This window comes from Armigeres subalbatus, chromosome 1 (genome assembly GCF_024139115.2).
Source record: "Armigeres subalbatus isolate Guangzhou_Male chromosome 1, GZ_Asu_2, whole genome shotgun sequence".
Classification (NCBI taxonomy): Eukaryota; Metazoa; Arthropoda; class Insecta; order Diptera; family Culicidae; genus Armigeres; species Armigeres subalbatus.
In genome coordinates this window covers 220,450,443-220,472,434 of record NC_085139.1, presented here as the reverse complement: position 1 = coordinate 220,472,434, position 21,992 = coordinate 220,450,443, and the positions used below count along the sequence as shown (strand labels likewise).

Sequence of the window (21,992 nt, the reverse complement as noted above, 5' to 3'; positions counted from 1 at the left end):
TGAGCTCCTCGGTAAATCCGCCTCAGCAGCACAAACGAAACTATTATAAAGTTGGGTTCGGTTTCAAAGGTGGTCAAAGCTCAGGTGGTCTATATCAAATCATTGAAAATCACGAAGCCCCAGGGCTCGACAACATCCTGAATTTTGAACTCTTGACACTTGAGTGCTACGTTTTTCGAGCACCTTTCACTGATCTTTAATCAGTGTCTCCAACTCAACTACATCCCATCGTCCTAGAAGTCCCCATCGGGAAGCCTGGAAGGATTCTTCTTCACCCAAAAGTTACCATCCCATCAGTCTTCTTTCAGGATTATCTGAATTGATTTTCTTATTAAGCTGTTTATACTGGCTATTCAACACCGCGTCTCTCCTGATCAGCGAAAGCTTACACCAACTGGCTCGAGTTACCAACGTCCTCAATAGAAACAAGTTTTCTCCAAGTTAAAAAGCCTTATAGCCAAACACTTTACCTGAAAATGATTGTACGCAAACAAAAATGTGAAATTAATAAATTTAAGACAAAACAAAGGGTCCATTTTATTACGTTGGTGCTTATAAATGTAAATAATAAATAAAAAAGTAAGTAATTTTTTATTCGTACTGGCGCAAAAATTTTTCATGAAAAACCCGTAACGTGTCCAACATCTCCTTCAATTTTTCCGGCTGTGGTAAGATTGTAGATCGTATATGATAAGTATCAGGTTTTTGGCCAAATCCGGATCCAGGAACGATACAAATACCTGTATTAGGATGAAAAAAAGAAAAATAAATTAAGTGTTCCTTATTCCATAATCGAAATTGAAACTGACCGGTTTGCTCCAACAGCTGATAAACATAGAACACATCCGGCTCTTGGCCGGCCCTCCTCGCCGCCTCAATGGCCTTCTGTGGCAACCGAATTCTCGGGAACGCATACATGGCTCCCTGAACCGGATTGCAAGAGAAGCCCTCGATCGAGTTGAACGTTTCGGCCACCATTCTGGCACGCTCCTTCAGCGACGCCAATACGGCATTCTTCTCCCTAATAAACAACTCGTACGATGGTTCGCCCGGCTTCGGTGGATTCACCATAACGTCCATGCAGGCCTGACCGATCGTGGATGCACAAACCAGAGCCGAAATGCTCTTGAGCAGCATGGCTTTAACTTCAGGGCACATGTTCACAACCTCGACGTACCCTCCGCGGATTCCGCATTCACCCAAATAGCCCTTCGAGCAGGACATGAAGCTGCACAGCTCCATCTGGTTGAACGGGGCACCCATCTCCATCAGCACCTTCTTGAACGAGTGAAACTCTGAACCTTCGTCGTAAACGTTGTACTGATAGACTTCGTCGGCAAAAATCACCAGATTCTCGCTATATGCAAACCTGATAATGCTTTCAATATTCTTCCGCGACAGTACCTGTCCCGTTGGATTACCCGGATTTATGACGACCAATATTCTAGGCGCACAGGTTTTCTTCGCTTCGGCAATTGACTGTTGCAAGCTCAAAATGTCCAATCCCCACCCCCGCTCTTCGTCCAAGTGGTAGCAGATTTGTGACATTTCCAGTTCGGAGATCGTCGCCGAATACATCGGGTACTGCGGAATGGGAGTCATTACGCCCGGCAGCTTGTCACCGATTGAGCACCGGAACAGTGACATCAACGATTTGATTGCACCGGTAGCGCCCGACGAAAGGATGATGTTGTTCGGGTCCGCTGGAACTCCACCGTCCCGTTTCTGGATGTACTGCGCCACGTGCCGTCGGATGATTTCGATGCCGTTCGAATCGGTGTAGGAACCCACGGAGTTGCCCACGCAACCGGACAGAATGGTGCGGGCTCGTTCTTTGGCGTCTTCCGGTATGGTTGAATCGTTGAACAACGGAGGATAGGTGATCAAGCCGAGAACCTGGTTGGATGACACAGAATGGGTAGGTAAGTCAATGGAAGGTATGTGGATTGATTTATGTAATCCATATTTAGGGATAGTCTATAGGCCAGCATTAGATAGGTGAATAATTTTAAAATGATGTTACAAAAGCCAAAGAGATTAAAGCGACTCTAATTGAATCAACATCACGTCTTGGAGAATGCTCGTTCATCACAGCAATCTGACAGCGACTGGTTATGCATTTCCTAGGGCCGAGTTATTCATCTCCTGACCTTTAAAGGAAGAACTGTACCGGAACATGAATAATGGCAATCAACCTCAGCAGTGGAAAACGGACTTGGATGAAGGACTAAAAGGAAAACCACCACAACTGCGGCATGTGCTTTACCAAGAATGAGAACTTGTAATATTCGAAGTGGAGAATTGTTTGTAAAGCATTTTCTGATTTTGATGCTGGATTGATGTTCTTGAGCCTGGAAAACTCGACCCATGAAAGCAACACAAAATCATTAATTGATTTCGTGAAGAAATAAACCTTTTAATAGTGAAAGTAGATCAAAGTCTGATAGAACTTGAAATACTCAAAGTGGAGAATTGTTTGCAAATAATTTTCTGATTTTGATACTAGATTGATGTTCTTGAGCCTGGAAAGCTCAGCCCATGAAAGAAGAATAAAATCATTCATTGATTTCGTGAAGAAATAAAACTTTTAATAGTGGAAGTAGATCAAAGTCTGACATAACTTGAAATACTCGAAGTGGAGAATGGTTTGCAAAGCATTTTCTGATTTTGATGCTGGATTAATGTTCTTGAGCCTGGAAAACTCGACCCATGAAAGCAAAACAAAATCATTCATTGATTTCGTGAAGAAATAAAACTTTTAATAGTGGAAGTAGATCAAAGTCTGATAGAACTTAAAATACTCGAAGTGGAGAATTGTTTGCAAAGCATTTTCTGATTTTGATACTGGATTGATGTTCTTGAGCCTGGAAAACTCGACCCATGAAAGAAACACAAAATCATTCATTGATTTCGTGAAGAAATAAAACTTTTGATAGTGGAAGTAGATCAAAGTCTGATGGAACTTGAAATACTCGAAGTGGAGAAAGGTTTGCAAAGCATTTTCTGATTTGGATGCTGGATTGATGTTCTTGAGCCTGGAAAACTCGACCTAGGAAAGCAAACAAAATCATTCATTGATTTCGTGAAGAAATAAAACTTGTAATAGTGGAAGTAGATCAAAGTCTGATAGAACTTGAAATACTCGAAGTGGAGAACTGTTTGCAAAGAATTTTCTGATTTTAATGCTTGATTGATGTTCTTGAGCCTGGAAAACTCGACCCATGAAAGCAAACCGAAATCATTTATTGATTTCGTGAAGAAATAAAACTTTTAATAGTGGAAGTAGATCAAAGTCTGATTGAACTTGAAATACTCGAAGTGGAGAATTGTTTGCAAAGCATTTTCTGATTTTGATACTGGATTGATGTTTTTGAGCCTGGAAAACTCGACCCATGAAAGCAAAACAAAATCATTCATTGATTTCGTGAAGAAATAAAACTTTTAATGGTGGAAGTAGATCAAAGTCTGATAGAACTTGAAATACTCGAAGTGGAGAATTGTTTGCAAAGCATTTTCTGATTTTTAAGCTGGATTGATGTTCTTGAGCCTGGAAAACTCGACCCATTAAAGCCAAACAAAATCATTCATTGATTTCGTGAAGAAATAAAATTTTTAATAGTGGAAAAAGATAAAAGTCTGATAGAACTTGAAATACTCGAAGTGGAGAATTGTTTGCAAAGCATTTTCTGATTCTGATGCTGGATTGATGTTCTTGAGCCTGGAAAACTCGACCCATGAAAGCCAAACAAAATCATTCATTGATTTCGTGAAGAAATAAAACTTTTAATAGTGGAAGTACATCAAAGTCTGATAGAACTTGAAATACTCGAAGTGGAGAATTGTTTGCAAAGCATTTTCTGATTTTTAAGCTGGATTGATGTTCTTGAGCCTGGAAAACTCGAGCCATTAAAGCCAAACAAAATCATTCATTGATTTCGTGAAGAAATGAAACTCTTAATAGTGGAAGTAGATCAAAGTCTGATAGAACTTGAAATACTCGAGGTGGAGAATTAATTGCGAAGCATTTTCTGATTTTGATACTGGATTGATGTTCTTGAGCCTGGAAAACTCGACCCATGAAAGCAAAATAAAATCATTCATTGATTTCGTGAAGAAATAAAACTTTTAATAGTGAAAGTAGAACAAAGTCTGATAGAACTTGAAACTCTCAAAGTGGAGAATTGTTTGCAAAGCAGTTTCTGATTTTGATGCTGGATTGATGTTTTTGAGCCTGGAAAACTCGACCCATGAAAGCAAAACAAAATCATTCATTGATTTCGTGAAGAAATAAAACTTTTAATAGTAGAAGTAGATCAAAATCTGATAGAACTTGAAACTCTCAAAGTGGAGAATTGTTTGCAAAGCATTTTCTGATTTTATTGCTGGATTGATGTTCTTGAGCCTCGAAAACTCAACCCATGAAAGCAAAACAAAATCATTCATTGATTTCGTGAAGAAATGAAACTTTTAATAGTGGAAGTACATCAAAGTCTGATATAACTTGAAATACTCGAGGTGGAGAATTAATTGCGAAGCATTTTCTGATTTTGATACTGGATTGATGTTCTTGAGCCTGGAAAACTCGACCCATGAAAGCAAAATAAAATCATTCATTGATTTCGTGAAGAAATAAAACTTTTAATAGTAGAAGTAGATCAAAATCTGATAGAACTTGAAACTCTCAAAGTGGAGAATTGTTTGCAAAGCATTTTCTGATTTTATTGCTGGATTGATGTTCTTGAGCCTCGAAAACTCAACCCATGAAAGCAAAACAAAATCATTCATTGATTTCGTGAAGAAATAAAATTTTTAATAGTGGAAAAAAATTAAAGTCTGATAGAACTTGAAATACTCGAAGTGGAGAATTGCTTGCAAAGCATTTTCTGATTTTGATGCTGGATTGATGTTTTTGAGCCTGGGAAACTCGACCCATGAAAGATAAACAAAATCATTCATTGATTTCGTAAAAAAATAAAACTTTTAGTAGTGGAAGTAGATCAAAGTCTGATAGAACATGAAACTCTCAAAGTGGAGAATTGTTTGCAAAGCATTTTCTGATTTTGATGCTGGATTGATGTTTTTGAGCCTGGAAAACTCAACCCATGAAAGCAAATCAAAATCATTTATTGATTTCGTGAGGGGATAAAACTTTTAATAGTGGAATTAGATAAAGTCTTATTGAACTTGAAATTCTCAAAGCAGAGAATTGTTTGCAAAGCATTTTCTGACTTTGATGCTGGATTGATGTTCTTGAGCCTGGAAAACTCGACCCATGAAAGCGAAACAAAATCATTCATTGATTTCGTGAAAAAATAAAACTTTTAATAGTGGAAGTAGATCAAAGTCTGATAGAACTTGAAATACTCAAAGTGGAGAATTGTTTGCAAAGCATTTTCTGATTTTGTTACTGGATTGATGTTCTTGAGCCTGGAAAACTCGACCCATGAAAGCAAAACAAAATCATTGATTGATTTCGTGAAGAAATAAAACTTGTAATAGTGGAATTAGATCAAAGTCTGATTGAACTTGAAATACTCGAGGTGGAGAATTAATTGCGAAGCATTTTCTGATTTTGATACTGGATTGATGTTCTTGAGCCTGGAAAACTCGACCCATGAAAGCAAAATAAAATCATTCATTGATTTCGTGAAGAAATAAAACTTTTAATAGTAGAAGTAGATCAAAATCTGATAGAACTTGAAACTCTCAAAGTGGAGAATTGTTTGCAAAGCATTTTCTGATTTTATTGCTGGATTGATGTTCTTGAGCCTCGAAAACTCAACCCATGAAAGCAAAACAAAATCATTCATTGATTTCGTGAAGAAATAAAATTTTTAATAGTGGAAAAAAATTAAAGTCTGATAGAACTTAAAATACTCGAAGTGGAGAATTGTTTGCAAAGCATTTTCTGATTTTGATGCTGGATTGATGTTTTTGAGCCTGGAAAACTCGACCCATGAAAGCAAAACAAAATCATTCATTGATTTCGTGAAAAAATAAAACTTTTAATAGTGGAAGTAGATCAAAGTCTGATAGAACTTGAAACTCTCAAAGTGGAGAATTGTTTGCAAAGCATTTTATGATTTTGATGCTGGATTGATGTTCTTGAGCCTGGAAAACTCAACCCATGAAAGCAAATCAAAATCATTTATTGATTTCGTGAGGGGATAAAACTTTTAATAGTGGAATTAGATAAAGTCTGATTGAACTTGAAATTCTCAAAGCAGAGAATTGTTTGCAAAGCATTTTCTGATTTTGATGCTGGATTGATGTTTTTGAGCCTGGAAAACTCGACCTAGGAAAGCAAACAAAATCATTCATTGATTTCGTGAAAAAATAAAACTTTTAATAGTGGAAGTAGATCAAAGTCTGATAGAACTTGAAACTCTCAAAGTGGAGAATTGTTTGCAAAGCATTTTCTGATTTTGATGCTGGATTGATGTTCTTGAGCCTGGAAAACTCGACCCATGAAAGCAAAACAAAATCATTCATTGATTTCGTGAAGAAATAAAACTTTTAATAGTGGAAGTAGATCAAAGTCTGATAGAACTTGAAATACTCGAAGTGGAGAATTGTTTGCAAAGCATTTTCTGATTTTGATGCTGGATTGATGTTCTTGAGCCTGGAAAACTCGACCCATGACAGCAAAACAAAATCATTATTTGATTACGTGAAGAAATAAAATTTTGTATAGTGGAAGTAGATCAAAGTCTGAAAGAAATTGAAACTCTCAAGGTGGAGAATTATTTGCAAAGCATTTTCTGATTTTGATGCTGGATTGATGTTTTTGAGCCTGGAAAACCCAACCAATGACAGCAAAACAAAATCATTCATTGATTACGTGAAGAAATAAAATTTTGTATAGTGGAAGTAGATCAAAGTCTGAAAGAAATTGAAACTCCCAAGGTGGAGAATTATTTGCAAAGCATTTTCTGATTTTGATGCTGGATTGATGTTTTTGAGCCTGGAAAACCCAACCAATGACAGCAAAACAAAATCAGTTATTGATCTCGTAATGAGATAAAACTTGCAATAGTGGAAGTAGATCAAAGTCTGATTGAACTTGAAATACTCGAAGTGGAGAATTGTTTGCAAATCATTTTCTGATTTTGATGCTGGATTGATGTTTTTGAGCCTGAACTCAACCCATGAAAGCCAAACAAAATCATTTATTGATTTCGTAAAGAGATAAAACTTTTAATAGTGGAAGTAGATCAAAGTCTGATAGAACTTGAAATTTTCAAAGCAGAGAATTGTTTGCAAAGCATTTTCTGATTTTGATACTGGATTGATGTTTTTGAGCCTGGAAAACTCAACCCATGAAAGCAAAACAAAATCATTCATTGATTTCGTGAGGAAATGAAACTTTTAATAGTTGAAGTAGATCAAAGTCTGATAGAACTTGAAATACTCGAAGTGAAGAATTATTTGCAAAGCATTTTCTGATTTTAGTGCTGGATTGATATTCTCGAGCCTGGAAAGCTCAACCCATAGAAGCAGATTATTTATTGATTTCGTGAAGAAATAAAACTTTTAATAGTGGAAATACATTGAAGTCTGATTGAACTTGTAATACTCGAAGTGCAGAATTGTTTGAAAAGCATTTGGATAGATTTCAATAAAAAGAAAACCCGGCAATCGATAATGCAAATCGGAACCAGCAAGATCAGATAATCCAATTGGAATCATGAGAGAATGGCATTCAAATACGGCTAGATAATTGACTCTGAACTACTAAGGTTGTCTGCTGTTTCACTTTTGTAGGCCCCAATTTCTCGCCTGCGCTTTTGATTAAATCGGTTTAAATCGGAGAGGTGAACAATTTGGTCACACATCTTAAAGTAGTCTTATCATAAAAGTCGTCATGTTCATTTTTTTTTCCATTTCGTGACTGTTTTTCTATTTTTTGCATATGATAAGCTGCTAAATGTATTCGCGAAATTCCTGCTCCAAAATGAGGCGTTTGACCCCTTTTTCTCACACTGATAAGAATTATGTTTTGACGAGCCTTCTGCTCGTTTTCGTTAATCGATGCAAATTCACGAACGTCCGGAAATCACGTCAAGGTACAAACAAAAATAGAATTATAGGATGCTTATCAAATGCGAAGAAGCAGTAATTGCCCACGACATCAATGACTGTCAGCTGTTTCACAAATTGAAATTGGAGATAAGTGGATTGAGCGGCTGAATTAGTCGTAGATCATGTTCATTAACAATTTTGGGAGAGAGATAAGAACAGCGGATCCACATTCGTACATCACATAATACATTGCGCAGCAACTTCTGTTGTTTTTGTTGGAATATGAGTCAAATGTTAGGGTTTTTTATTTACCGTGGATTCCGGTTATCTGACCGTTTTTAAATATTTAAAATTGAACCCCGTTAACCTGTAAACTGAAATGCTATCAACGTCATTTAGAACGTGAACGGAAATCCATTCCCTTCCCATAATCATGAATATAGAACTATGACATCATGATCGTCATTCATGATTCTAAAGACATTGTTACAATACTCATCGGCCGATAAACACAAATGCGTCGAGTTCTTACTCAGTGGACTCGAGTTCAACTGTGTCAACTTTTCAATATCAACAATCAAACCGTTACACATTGACGGTCACGTTTCAGACTCCTGATTGCATCACTTCATCTGCTTGAATAGACTTTAAGCTGGAAATGTTATTTATTATAATCTCGTGTTGCATTATTATTTATTCAGCCTATAAGGCCGAAGTGGCCTCTGTCTTCCGATTTTGGATGATCTCAGCAATTGATGCAACTCGTGGTTCATTCGCCATCTCCAAGTACCGTCCACCACCCTAGATGGAAAATAGCACATCCCTTTCGAAAACTCGTGCCTGCAGGTCTCGTGCCCGTAGAGAATTACCGGTCTAATGAGCGTTTTGTAGAGCGTCAGTTTGGTACGGTGGCGAACTCTATTCGATCGGAGCGTTTTGCGGAGATTTCCTGCCATGATGCGTCTCCGAAATTCTATGCTGGTTTGTTATCGGAGGTCACCAGTGAGCCCAAGTACACGAATTCTTTAACTACCTCGATTTCATCACCACCAATACAAACTCGTGGTGGGTGGCTTACATTGACCACTCTTGAGCCTCTTCCTTTCATGTACTTCGTCTTCAACGTGTTGATGACTAGTCCAATCCTTTTAGCGCTTCTTTTCAGAATGATGCAGGCTTCATCTGTCCTCTCAAAGATACGTGCCATAGATCCATGTCTTCGGCGAAACCAAATAGCTGAACGGACTTCGGACTGTATATCCTTGCCCTTCTTATAACTCCCTCCAAAGCGATGTTGAACAGCAGGCGCGAAAGTCCATCTCCTAGCCGTAACCCTCTGCGCGTTTTAAAGGGAATCGAGAATGCCCCTGAAATTAGAACTACGCACTTCACTGATCAACCATATCAGTTTATCCGGAAATCCGTGTTCGTGTATTAGCTGCCATAGCTGGTCCCGATCGATTGTATCATATGCGGCTTTGAAGTCGATGAATAGATTGTGTGTGGGCACGTTGTAATCGCGGCATTTTTGCAATATCTGACGTACGGCGAACACCTGATCCGTAGTTGAGCGTTCACCCATAATTCCCGCCTTGTACTGTCTGGTAGTCTTAGAAATCATCCAGTGCAGCGCTCAAATCAGTGCATCACCACCGTATTTAAGTAACTCTTCTGGTAGTTGGTCAACTCCAGGGACTTTGTTATTTTCAGCTGGCCGATCTGCTCCTGGATTTCCTGGAGATCCGGAGGCGGAATACGTATGTCCTGCGCGCGTACTCCCAGGTTCATTACCATACCGCCAGCGTTGTCTGCCACATCGCCATTCAAATGTTTTCCGTACTGCTGCCGCCACCTTTGGATCATCTCATACTCGTTCGTAAGAAAGTTTATGTTTATACCCATATACATATTGGGCTGCGGCACGTGGCCCTTACGTGAACGTTTTAACTTCTTATAGAACTTACGTGCATTATTAGCGCGGTACAGTTGCTCCGTCTCTTCACGGTTTCGATCTTCCTGCTGGCGCTTTTTCCTCCGAAAAATCGAGTTTTGTTTAACCCGCGCCCGTTTATATCGTGTCTCGTTCGCCCTCTCGTGTGTGTATTGCAGCAATCTAGCCCAAGTTGCATTCTTCTCTTCCACTATCTGCGAATGTCGTCATAGCAGTCGTTTCTCTGATCCGGGGGCACCGTGACTAGTGCAGCGGTTGCGGTGCTTCTAATGGCGGATCGAATATCCAGCCATCTTCAAGAGAAGCTGCGCCTAGCTGCTCTTCCCTTGGGAGTGCCACTTCCAGCTGCTGCGCGTAGTCTTGTGCTAGTTTATCATCTTATAGCCGCCCAATGTTAAGCCGTGGAGTACGGCTTCGACGCGTGTTGCACACCGTCGAGAGTTTTGAGCACATGCATACCGCAACGAGGTAGTGGTCGGATTCAATATTCGCACTGCGGTAAGTGCGGACGTTGAGAAATTTAACCGTGGCCCTCATTCAAGAGCCATGGGTCAATAAATCCAGAATACAAGGTATTCCACAACACTCATGTAAGTTGGTATATGATGACAGCCAGCTTTCTCCTAGAGCGGCTATTTTATTACATAACAACTGTAAACACTTTCCAATTTCAGCGGTCAGGATGGAGGTACCTTCCGCCAGAGGGAGTAGAGAGATCTTGGTGGTCTCGGCATACTTCCAAGGTGACGTGGACGAAATCCCTCCTCCAGAAATAGCTGCGCTCGTAGCCTACAGCCACCGACACAACATCCCCTTCGTCATAGAGTGCGACGCAAATGCACATCACACCGTATGGGGAAGTACCAATATAAACACCAGAGGTGAGTACCTGTTACAGTTTCTCTCTTCCAAGAACATTGACATTTGTAATGTTGGTGACAAGCCCACTATGTCTGAAACTTGATTATGCATATGTACAACATGTGATAGATTTAGTTCGGAAAAGGTATTGGAGGGTAACCGCCCCTTCGGTGGGGTTTGATCCCACGACCCCAGTTCGCATGACAGGTGCTTTCCCTACTAAGCTACGAAGGACCTCCGTCGTCCACCGCAGCTTAGCGGGTACTGATGAAACCAAATTCCCAGCACCAGGTACCAGCCGATCTCTCGCAATACATTTTCAGAACTAACTCTCTCAAATGTATTTTTGTACACAATGTCAACCAAGTAGGATGAGTATTTAGTATTGTCCGGCTCCTACACACTTGCTTCATCAGCAACGGCGCTCAATGAAGTAGGGTTGTGTGAGGTTGTGCCAGTTTGGTCGTCAGATCCCAACACGACCACACAAGCGAAGAGAGATCGCCACTCGAGATCAGTACATTCAAAGTTTAATTGCCTATATGCCGGGTATTAAGCCACCCGGAGTATAGGCATAAGAAATAAGGTCAGCCAAACGGAAATCGTGGATTCTAATGTGTGAAAGCATAGAGAATACACCCGTAGTGGCCAGACTCCAAAAAACTCTTTCAAAAGACCACTCCAATGGTGTGGGTAGCCTCCGAAAGACGGATGGTTCGCTCACTGTAGAGCCTAGCGATACACTGAGCGAATTGTTAAAGATCCACTTCCCTGATTCAATCCCTGAGTCGAGCATCGGCGACCAAGGCACTGGAATTGCTGTCTCAGATCCACAAGAGATCCAATCATGGGTTTCTGGATCTAAGAAAGACGCAATAAAGGTTGCAAAGGAAGCTTTCACTCGGGCCAGGGTTGAGAGGGCTGTGAGATCTTTCGAGCCATTTAAGTCTCCTGGCATGGATGGAATATTTCCAGCGTTGATCCAAAAAGAGGAGAAAACACTGGTTCCACCCTTGGTTGAGATTTTTAAGGCGAGTCTGATTTTGGGGCACATACCTAACGATTGGCGTCAAATCCGGGCTGTCTTCATTCCGAAGGCAGGCAAGAGAGATAAAACCAACCCCAAAGCATTCAGGCTGATAAGTTTATCCTCTGTAATGCTCAAAATTATGGAAAAGGTACTATGCGAGTACATAAATCACAAATTTATGAAAGCAATGCCTTTGTCAAAAAACCAATTCGCTTATCAAAGTGGAAAATCTACGATCTCGGCACTACATACGGTAGTTCAAAAAATCGAAAAAACACTTAATGCAAAAGAAATTGCTCTTGTAGCATTTCTTGATATTGAGGTCGCATTCGATAACGCTTCTTATTCGTCTATAGGGTCAGCAATGTTGAGGAGAAAATTCGACCCATGCATTGTTACCTGGGTACATGCTATGCTAGCTAATCGGAAAATCTCCTCTGAGCTTAGCGGTTCATACATCACTGTTAAAGCAACAAGGGGTGTCCGCAAGGCGGAGTGCTTTCTCCTTTGTTGTGGTCACTGGTGGTGGATGAGCTTCTAGACAGCTTAGAGAGAAGAGGCTTCGAAGTGGTTGGATATGCTGATGACGTTGTCATTATTGTACGAGGCAAATTCGAAAGTGTTATCGTGGAAAGAATGCAATCTGCCCTAAATCACACTTTTTCCTGGTGTCAAAAGGATCAACTAGGCATAAATCCTACAAAAACTTCCATTATCCCTTTCACCAAACGGAGAAAGGTACAACTGAAACCCTTTTCTTGAATCAAACACAATTAGTTTATTCAAGTGAAGTAAAATATCTAGGTGTCATACTCGACGCAAAGCTTAATTGGAACTCTCATCTCCAATCAGTTGTGCAGAAAGGTCTCAATACACTTTGGGTTTGTTCAAAACCCTTGGTAAAAAGATGGGGCCTAAAACCAAGTATGATCATGTGGATATATAAAACCATTGTCCGTCCCAGGACAACTTACGCTTCCCTTGTCTGGTGGCCTAAAACTAATGAGGCTGCTGCAAGGGCTAAGCTCAACAAAATCCAACGCACCGCTTGCATAGCCATCACCGGTGCAGTTCGTAGTACACCCACTTTGGCCCTAGACGCAATGCTTCACCTGCCCCGGTTAGATCAATTCATAAAGCTGGAAGCGGAAAAAAGTGCTCTAAGGTTAAAGAGAACAAAAACACTGCTGTCGGGAGACCTTACGGGTCACCTCAGCATATTAAATGAATTTGCCATAAATCCCGCAATAGGAATTTGTAGTGACTGGATGGAAACGGTAGTCTATTATGACTTACCTTACGATGTGTTCATTCCTTCCCGCCAGGAGTGGGAAGGAGGTGGACCAACGTTCCAACAGGCTCTATAAATTTCTTCACAGATGGTTCGAAAATGAATAATCTGACAGGATCCGGAATCTATGGCCCTACAACAAAAATTTCTGTCCACTTAGGACAGTGGCCCACAGTATTTCAGGCGGAAATATATGCAATATTAGAATGCGTGTTATTATGCCTGAGGAGAAAGTATAGATTTGCAAAAATATGTATTTTCTCTGACAGCCAAGCGGCACTTAAGTCGCTTAATAACTACACTTGTAACTCAAAGCTAGTGTGGGAATGCATTCTGGCTTTGAAAAACTTATCCATACGCAATCGAGTCTACCTATATTGGATCCCAGGACATACGGGTCTAGAGGGAAACGAGATTGCTGATGAGCTAGCCAGGAATGGATCTAATGAAAGGTTCATTGGCCCTGAACCCTTCTGCGGGATCTCAGACTGCTCTGTAAAAATGGAACTGAACAAATATATGGTCAGTCAAATCACATCAAACTGGAATGCACTTCCCCATACGAGCCAATCCAAAAGGCTCGTAACGATTAACCCCAAGAAAACCCAACAACTATTAGGTCTCAACAGAAGGGATCTCAACATCTACACCGGTCTAATAACTGGACACTGCCCCTGCAGATACCATCTACAAAAGATCGGAGCAATCCAAACCTCAAATTGCCGCTTCTGTGACGAGGAGAGAGAAACATCAGAACACATCCTCTGCTATTGCAGTGCACTCACCCAACGTAGGTTCAAAGTTCTCAGCAAGCCCTTTTAGGACCTGCTGACATATGGATCTTATCCCCCAAGGACGTGGTTGGCTTCATAAAGCTAGTCTCGCCAGAATGGGGTAGTCACATACTGTAACTCAGGATCTCTATTCATCAATAATAGATGGTCTTGAGTTCAGTCGATACCAAGGTATCTCAGTGACAAACATGTTACTGAGATAACTTGCGTATTTCACAGCAAAAGGGTATATCACAATAGTCCTAAAATCTGGACGCAGTGATCTTCACCCGACAAACGAGGAAAAAAAAGTGCGGACGTTCGTGATGTCGGAGAAGAATCTATCGTCTCGGACCTGGGTGCTGCAAATAGAGCTGCTTTTCTGCTTTCAAGCGAGTAGAGGGATATTCTGAAACCAATCCCATAAGCAAAATTATTTTGCAGTTACTTGGCTGCCAAACATTTCCCGCTCTTCGAATTTCTTTTTCCACGCTGCACGAGGGCGCACAAATGTACGAGACTCTACATGACTTTACGATGGTTTACATACATTCCAGCTCCAATAAACTGTTGAATCTCGTGAAATTTCGTAACAAGTAGTTTTTATGCATTCCTACTAGTTTTCCACTCGAAATATAATGTGAAAATGTTTGTTACAAGGAATTTAATAACAATTAATAAAAATACTTCAAAAATTTTGGCTTCAGTTTGACAACCGAATAGATTCTATTCGCACTACCCAGCTTCGGACTACCATTCTACGGGTGGCTGCAAAGTTTATGCATCATGGCCGCTGTCGTTCGATACGGTATGCTTACTAGTTGGCTCGATGATTGGTCTTTATATTTCCTCCCTTCCTACCTGAGCGTTCATGTCGCCGATGACGATTTTGACGTCCCGCAGTAGGCTGTGCATAGAACGCTTCTTTCTCGTCGTCGGTTCTCCCTTCGTGTGGGCAGTGCAGCTTGCACATCCTTGCGTTGGTACATGGTTGGTGGTGCCACAGCTTTGGTAGAAGGAAACCGCTCGATGCCCGCTTTCTGCTGGACAGGACACTTTCCGTCCTGTTCAGTAGATTTCCTGCAGCGCTACGACGTCGAAGTTACGGGGATATAATTCATCGTAGATTATCCTGTCACAATATTTTCTTCTTTGTATACTTGATACAGCTCATGATTCATGCGTCTGCGCTACACACCATTTTCTAGTTTCCCTCCTAGTATTACACGCAGCACTTTTCGCTCGAAACCCCCAAAAGCTCTCCGGTCCACCTCTTTTAATGTCCATGCTTCATGTCCATAACTACTGGAAGAATCAGAGTTTTGCATAGAGCAAATTTCGTTTCCGTCTGCATGTTCCAGGACCTAAGCTGGTTATGCAATCCGTAAAAGGCCCTATTCGCCGCAGCAATACGTCTTTTCACTTCACGGGAAACGTCATTGTCGTAAGTCACAAGCGTTCCAAGGTAAACAAATTCTTTAACAACTTCAAACACATCCCCATCAAGCACTACCTCAGCACCAACATCACTAGGTCTTCCTGTATCTCTACCTGCCACCATGTTAAGCCTACCCTCGTCGTCTCCCTCTTCAGTGGGACAAAAGCCTCCACTACTGCTCAGCGATCGATTCCAATTAGGTCGATGTCATCCGCGAAGCCCAGGAGCATATGCGACCGTGTGATGATAGTGCCGTTCCTCTGGACAGATCTCCTAATAGCGCCCTCAAGTGCAATGTTGAACAATAAATTCGAAAGCGCATCACCCTGCTTCAATCCGTCTAAGGTCACAAACGAGGTTGACACTTCGTCTGCAATCCGAATACACAGGATTTTGTTTTTACACGATTTTTTTTCGCTCGTATTTTTGATCGTGTGACTTCAATTTGCCACCAAACTCTTCGCAACATGTTTCAAAAAATCCAGAATAAATCAAAGAAAAATCACATGATAATCAATATACGTTAAACATTTAGGATGAGTGGAAATTTTAGAAAATGTAAATCGTGTAAAAACAAAATCCAGTGTACTTGGATTGATTGATGCCGCTGCTCACTTCCGTGTTTGAGAAGCTCGACCGGGATCTCGTCCTTCCCAGCAGCTTTACTGTTTTTCAGCTCGTTTAAAGCGTTGGTGGCTCCACTGCTTGACCGTCGCCGACTATTTCCATCCTGCTCCTTAATATACCTTCATTTTAACCGTTCCACAAATCTTCGAAGTGCTCCTTCCACTTGACTGCCACCATAGTCTTGACTGTCAGCAAATTCCCCTCTCGGTCATTGCACATGGCGGGCACTGGCGAAGTCTTATGCCGCGCGCTATTAACAGTTGCGCAAAACCTCCGCATATCGTTTCTATCCATGATCTCCTGCGCTTCAGCTATCACACTCGATTCGTGTTGCCTTTTCAATTGCGGTAGATTCGTTTCTCTTCTGCCCTTGCTAGCCCTGCCCCTGCTCTCTGATGGAACGGGTACGAGCCACTAGCAATCGACTCCTAGCAACATTTTTCTCGTCCGTCACTCGCTGGCACTCCTCATCAAACCAACCATTTCGTTGGCGTAGCTGTGCAGTGCCTAACACTTCCTGCGCTGTTGTAGTCACAGCTTCGTGGATATTTTCCTACAAATCTGTTGACGTCGCCAGATCCGGTGACATCTTCTATCCGCTCGTCCAGCTTCTGGTGGTACTTTTCAGCAACTCTTTCAATTTACAAGCGTTGGATATTGAAACGCATCGTTCTGTTGTTTCGTGAATTCGTGACGCTGGAAAGTCGCGCCCGAATTTTTGCAACTACAAGATAGTGATCCGAGTCGATGTTCGGACCTTACATCTATAACATCCGAGAAATGTCGTCCGTCGACCAGCACGTGGTCTATCTGTGAGCAAGTGTCTCCACTCGGATGTTGCCAGGTGTGTTTGCGGATATTCTTACGTACGAAGTAGGTACTGCTGATTGCCATCCCTCTAGCAGCAGCAAAGGTTACAAGTCGCAGACCATTATCGTTGGTAGCGGAATGAGTTGCTTTCCGTACCAATGACAGGGCGAAAGAAACTTTCTCTTCCGATTTGCGCATTTGCATCCCCGATGACAATCTTTACATCGTATGTTTAGCACTCTCCGTAGGCCTTATCAAGGATCTCATAGAACTCATCCTTCACTTCATCAGGCTTATCGTTCTTTGGGGCATAGATGTTGATCAGGCTATGCCAGCGTACAGAAGCTATAATCAATTTTTTTATTGTAGATACATCAGCCGTGGGGCCTTCCTTAGCCGTGCGGTAAGAAGCGCGTCTACAAAGCAAGACCATGCTGAGGGTGGCTGGGTTCGATTCCCGGTGCCGGTCTAGGCAATTTTTGGATTGGAAATTGTCTCCACTTCCCTGGGAATAAAAGTATCATCGTGCTAGCCTCATGATATACGAATGCAAAAATGGTAACTTGGCTTAGAAACCTCGCAGTTAATAACTGTGGAAGTGCTTAATGAACACTAAGCTGCGAGGTGGCTCTGTCCCAGAGTGGGGATGTAATGCCAATAAGAAGAAGTAGAAGAAGAAGAAGAATATCAGCCGTACTCACCGAAATCTACGACAAATCTCAAGCAGTTCTGGGCATTTGTGAGGTCCAAACGGGACAAAAATTTTCCTAGGTCTTCCTAGGTCAATGCAACTGAATGGTGTTCCTGCTGACAAATGAGAACTCTTTGCTACACAGTTAAAGACATATTTTAACGATTTCACAGCTCCACAGTATCGTGCCATTGAGGCTACTTGTGACACCCCTCGTGAGGTTTTGGACTTAGACATCTTTTCCATCAGTGATGAAGATATGTGCTGAGCGATCCGGAAACTGAAATTTTCGTTCTGTGCTGGACCAGATGAGATACTCGCTGCTTTTCTGCACCAGTGTTCAAGTGCTCTTATTGAATCGTCAGCAAAAATCTTAAATCTCTCTCTTCGAACCAGAACGTTCCCCATTCGCTGGAAATCGTCACTTATTTTCACAATACATAAGAGAGGAAATAAACGTGATGTGATCAACTATCGTGGAATAATTATTCTCTCTGCTTGTTCGAATGTTTTGGAAATCATACTTAGTAAACAACACGCTCTTCGTCTGCTATAGGCAGTACATCTCTACGGATCAGAATGGATTTTCCCAAAGAGATCGATCGCGACCTACTTGACTGAATTCAAACAACATGTATAGAGGCTCTTGATGCCGGGAAGGCAAGTGGATGCAGTATATTCAGATCTCAAGGCTGCTCTCGATCGGGTAGATCATAGTATTCTACTCACCAAACTGGTGAAGTTAGGCGTTTCCACTGCGAGCGTTGATTGGTTTAGATCTTACCTGCCAGATAGATCACTACTTGTGAAAGTTGGATCAACTCTTTTAGATCCTTTCATCGCTCCATCTGGTGTACCACAAGGGAGTAATCTAGGACCACTATTGTTTTCGATATTCGTCAGCGATGTGACACTGGTGCTACCACCTGGAGTGAGGCTTTTGTATGCTGATGATACCAAGATCTACATTGTTGTTAATTATTGTTGCTTTGATTGGCTTTTTTCGGTGAAAAATTAATCAACTCAGCAATTTAGCGTTGCGCGATTCGGCTTACTACCCTTCAGCCATCATCAGACGCCTAAAATCACATTTATACAATTACAATTTTTACAATTATAAATAATCCACACAAAAATACACTTACTACTAGCTGGCAACCTCTTAGCTGTTCAGTCAGACAAACATAACTACTTTTCTTACCACCCACATGTTTATATTGATGTATTTCTGATATCTCGCTTAACTTTTCAAAAGGACCTAAGTAACATTTTTTTCATGAATTAATTTGAATAGCGCAATCAACAGAAAAACATGAAAGCTTTCAATTGCAGTACTCAAATTAATTCATTAAAAAAATGTTACATAGGTCCTTTTGAAAAGTTAAGCGAGATATATTATTTGTATATTTTATCCATGTTTGTATAATAATAAGATTTACGGGACATTTTTACCCTTATAGTCATTGAGACATTAAGGACAAGCACCTCGGAATCCAAAACCAAATTCACTCGCGTTTTCAAGGGCACACCACTTAATATGAAAGCATCGCACAACTGTCATTATTTATTATTCCGACGCAGCAAATCTGAAATACAAAAGTTGTTCGCTGCCTCCGTATTGAGTGCTGTGCCCTTGAAAACGTGAGTGAATTTAGTTTTGGATTCTGTGATGCTTTTCCTTAAATGCCAGATGACGATTATCATTAAATAAATACATAAATGAATGAATAAATAAATCGCGTTTCGCAGCATCTCTGAAATATTATTAAGACGTTTTTGTGAAAAAAAAAGCAATAATGAAATAGATGTAGGGTAAAAGATCTGATAGTCGTGGGTGTTCCTATAGCTACTGTAGTACTATTTCTTCAAAATCTATGTATTAAACGTAGCAACCCAATTTGTTGACATGACATTAGACAAAATAAAAGAAAACAATTATGGATTTCCCGTAAAATCGATAAAGTATCATTTAAATACCTTAACTTTTTCTAAGCCTTGCACCAATAGTTGTGGTAGTGTTCCCATAGTTGCGAGTACCATATGAACACAATAAGATTCGCAACTATAGGAATTCGAATTAAACATTTTCGATACTATTGGAACACTGCATCAATAATTGAAGGTACAATTTTAGGAAACAATGATGGGTGATGCTGCAATTAGGACAATTTTCGGTAAGTGACAACTTGAGGTATGTGAAATGACGTACAGATTTGGTGTGAGCCAACGAATAGTGATGGAACGTGCCTAGTTCCTGCACTATTGGGTCTTCCACCCTAGCGCGGTTTTATTGTGAAATGTTCGTTCCTATAAAGGTAGCCAACTGCTGATCCTTCCACCGGCGATTACAGAATGGACCTGGACCTCTGGAATGAACCTAGCCTAGGCTAAGGTTAATACATTTTGATTATTATCAAGCAACAGAACCATTGAATTCCTTTGAAGTTTTTTGGTTCCAAAACAATCAGGTAGGTTTGAGAATTCTTAAAAACCCTGAAAACCCTGCAAACAGTTTATCTGGGTATCCCAAAAATTTTGTCAATTCCGCAAATCGTTGACAGCGCAGATCTGAACTGTTATTTGAACCTTCATTTTTTTACTTGTACTTCTTTATACTTCAGACTGTAACTTTGGAGTATTCACAGCTCGATTTTACCACAAAATAGTGATCTATAAGCTCCACTTTGTACATGTCGTATTGCTTACGTTGGCTACTATCATCATGAGATTGTAGAGATGTTGATCACTAACGCATTCACAGATAGCTATTCACTTTTTAATCGTTTCCAGAGTCCCGCGAAATCCCAATTCATCGAGAGTGCCGTGCATTATCAATATGCGATCGTTTACTGTCGCTTTCTTTGTGTTGCCAAGAAGAAATATCAAAACATCTGATAACGATTGCGCGACTGTTGATGACAAATGTCACGTTTCTGCAATTAACGTTTAATGAACTGAAAGTTCACCTACCTGCCGTAGAAATGTGATCGGTTGCTGTCCCATGGCGTGACAATCACCGATGCTTGCCCGAATCACTTCCTTGAATGGTTTCTGGATACCCTGTAACGGGAATAAGAACATTTCTTGATAGTAAAGTCATCTTATATCATCCCATTCCTTAGCATTTTTATACCTGTTCTAGTTCCTTTTCAATGACACCAGCCCGCATGAGGACCTCTCCCCGGACAACGTACTCCATCCGAACGATCGCCGGATTGATGTTATCGAGTTTGACACGTGGCTCGTAGGTTTGCTTGGACGATTCCGCAATCCTCGTTGCCGCGGCGGACGGCAGGTTTCGTATTTTACGCGACACTGACGGTTTACTGGCGGTGGCAACTGCCACTTTCTCTGGATACGCCTTTGTGACGGCCGTTGATAGCACTCCCATCCTGTCGATCACCCCTTTCAGACAGGTGTTCAACGCTTGTCCGAACGACATCTCACAGTGAAATAGGCAGGAACGGGAATTAACGACCGGTACGATCAACGAACGGTGCGATACTGCGCGAGCAGATCGAGGGTGTAACCGATTCAGTCTGAAGACGATCCTGCAGCGCTGAGGGTGATGCACACCCTTTTTAATCTGGCTGTCTACCACGCCGCAATAATCGCAATTTCAGAAACCATGGCAAATATTTTTGTTTTTAATAAAGTAATCAATCAGCGACAAGCTAACATGACGGAATCACTTCAGAAAAAGGCGAACGGAAGAGAAGTTGTTTGGTTGCGACTTATCTTTTGTATCACTATGTCCTATGTTTATTACGTACCACAAGATCAATGGTAACAAACGTTTTATCATCTGATCGAATTTCAAAATCGCAAATCGCTCGTTCGCCTTTTCTCGAATTTACTCCAGTTGTCTAGGCGGAGATTGATCCGTTGATAAAAAATGATTCGTAGTAGGTAATCACATGACATCATTAGAACGAAATTGACAACCTAAAAGGATCGTTGCAACGATCCCGTGATATTGCATCACGGTACTATGCAGCAACAAACTAGATTAGAAAACTGGATTCGGGATTGGCGGTCGCATGTTGTAAATAGTTCAGGAACACGTTATTCATCACGTTTGAAGATGTTCATCTTCTATCAAATAGAACTGTTCTGTCTTCGGCGATGTTTCTCCATCTTCTAAAGTATTTGCAAGTACATTGTTTGTGAAAACTCTCTTATAGCAATAAGGGAGCATCCACAAATTACGTAACGTTTAGAGGGGGAGGGGGGGGGGTGAGCGGTGAGGGTCAGCACTTGCACAGTTATTAACTGCCAGGTTTCTAAGCCAATTTACCATTTTGCATTCGTATACCATGAGGCTAGTCCGGTGATTCTTTTATCCCCTGAAATTTTTTTATTGGCGAAGCCTTTGCCTCACACAGAATGAATTTCAACTTACTTCATTCTTTATGTAGAAAATCTATTCGACGGTATAGAAAGTGTGGAGAAGCAACCATCGAGCAGATCGTTCTACCAAAGCAACGGCACAACCAAC

The 21,992-nt window shown here is 41.0% G+C and overlaps 1 protein-coding gene across 1 annotated transcript; it reads right to left on the bottom strand.

The window, feature by feature from the left end:
• Positions 1–521: 521 nt before the first annotated feature.
• On the bottom strand, positions 522–21,065 carry LOC134211163 (alanine aminotransferase 1-like). Its single transcript, XM_062687817.1, has 4 exons — positions 20,628–21,065; positions 20,465–20,554; positions 810–1,896; positions 522–740 (listed from the first exon to the last, which is right to left on the bottom strand). The coding sequence occupies exons 1-4, from the start codon at positions 20,934–20,936 to the stop codon at positions 592–594; spliced, it is 1,635 nt and encodes a 544-aa protein (XP_062543801.1). The 5' UTR covers positions 20,937–21,065; the 3' UTR covers positions 522–591.
• Positions 21,066–21,992: the final 927 nt, after the last annotated feature.

Excerpts from the sequence above, each read along its gene's own strand:
- LOC134211163 (XM_062687817.1), bottom strand. The coding sequence starts at position 20,936 with ATGTCGTTCGGACAAGCGTTGAACACCTGTCTGAAAGGGGTGATCGAC. Across the intron at positions 20,555-20,627 it reads TTGAAAAGGAACTAGAACAG|GGTATCCAGAAACCATTCAA; the intron begins GTATAAAAATGC and ends TTCCCGTTACAG. Across the intron at positions 741-809 it reads TCAGCTGTTGGAGCAAACCG|GTATTTGTATCGTTCCTGGA; the intron begins GTCAGTTTCAAT and ends ATCCTAATACAG.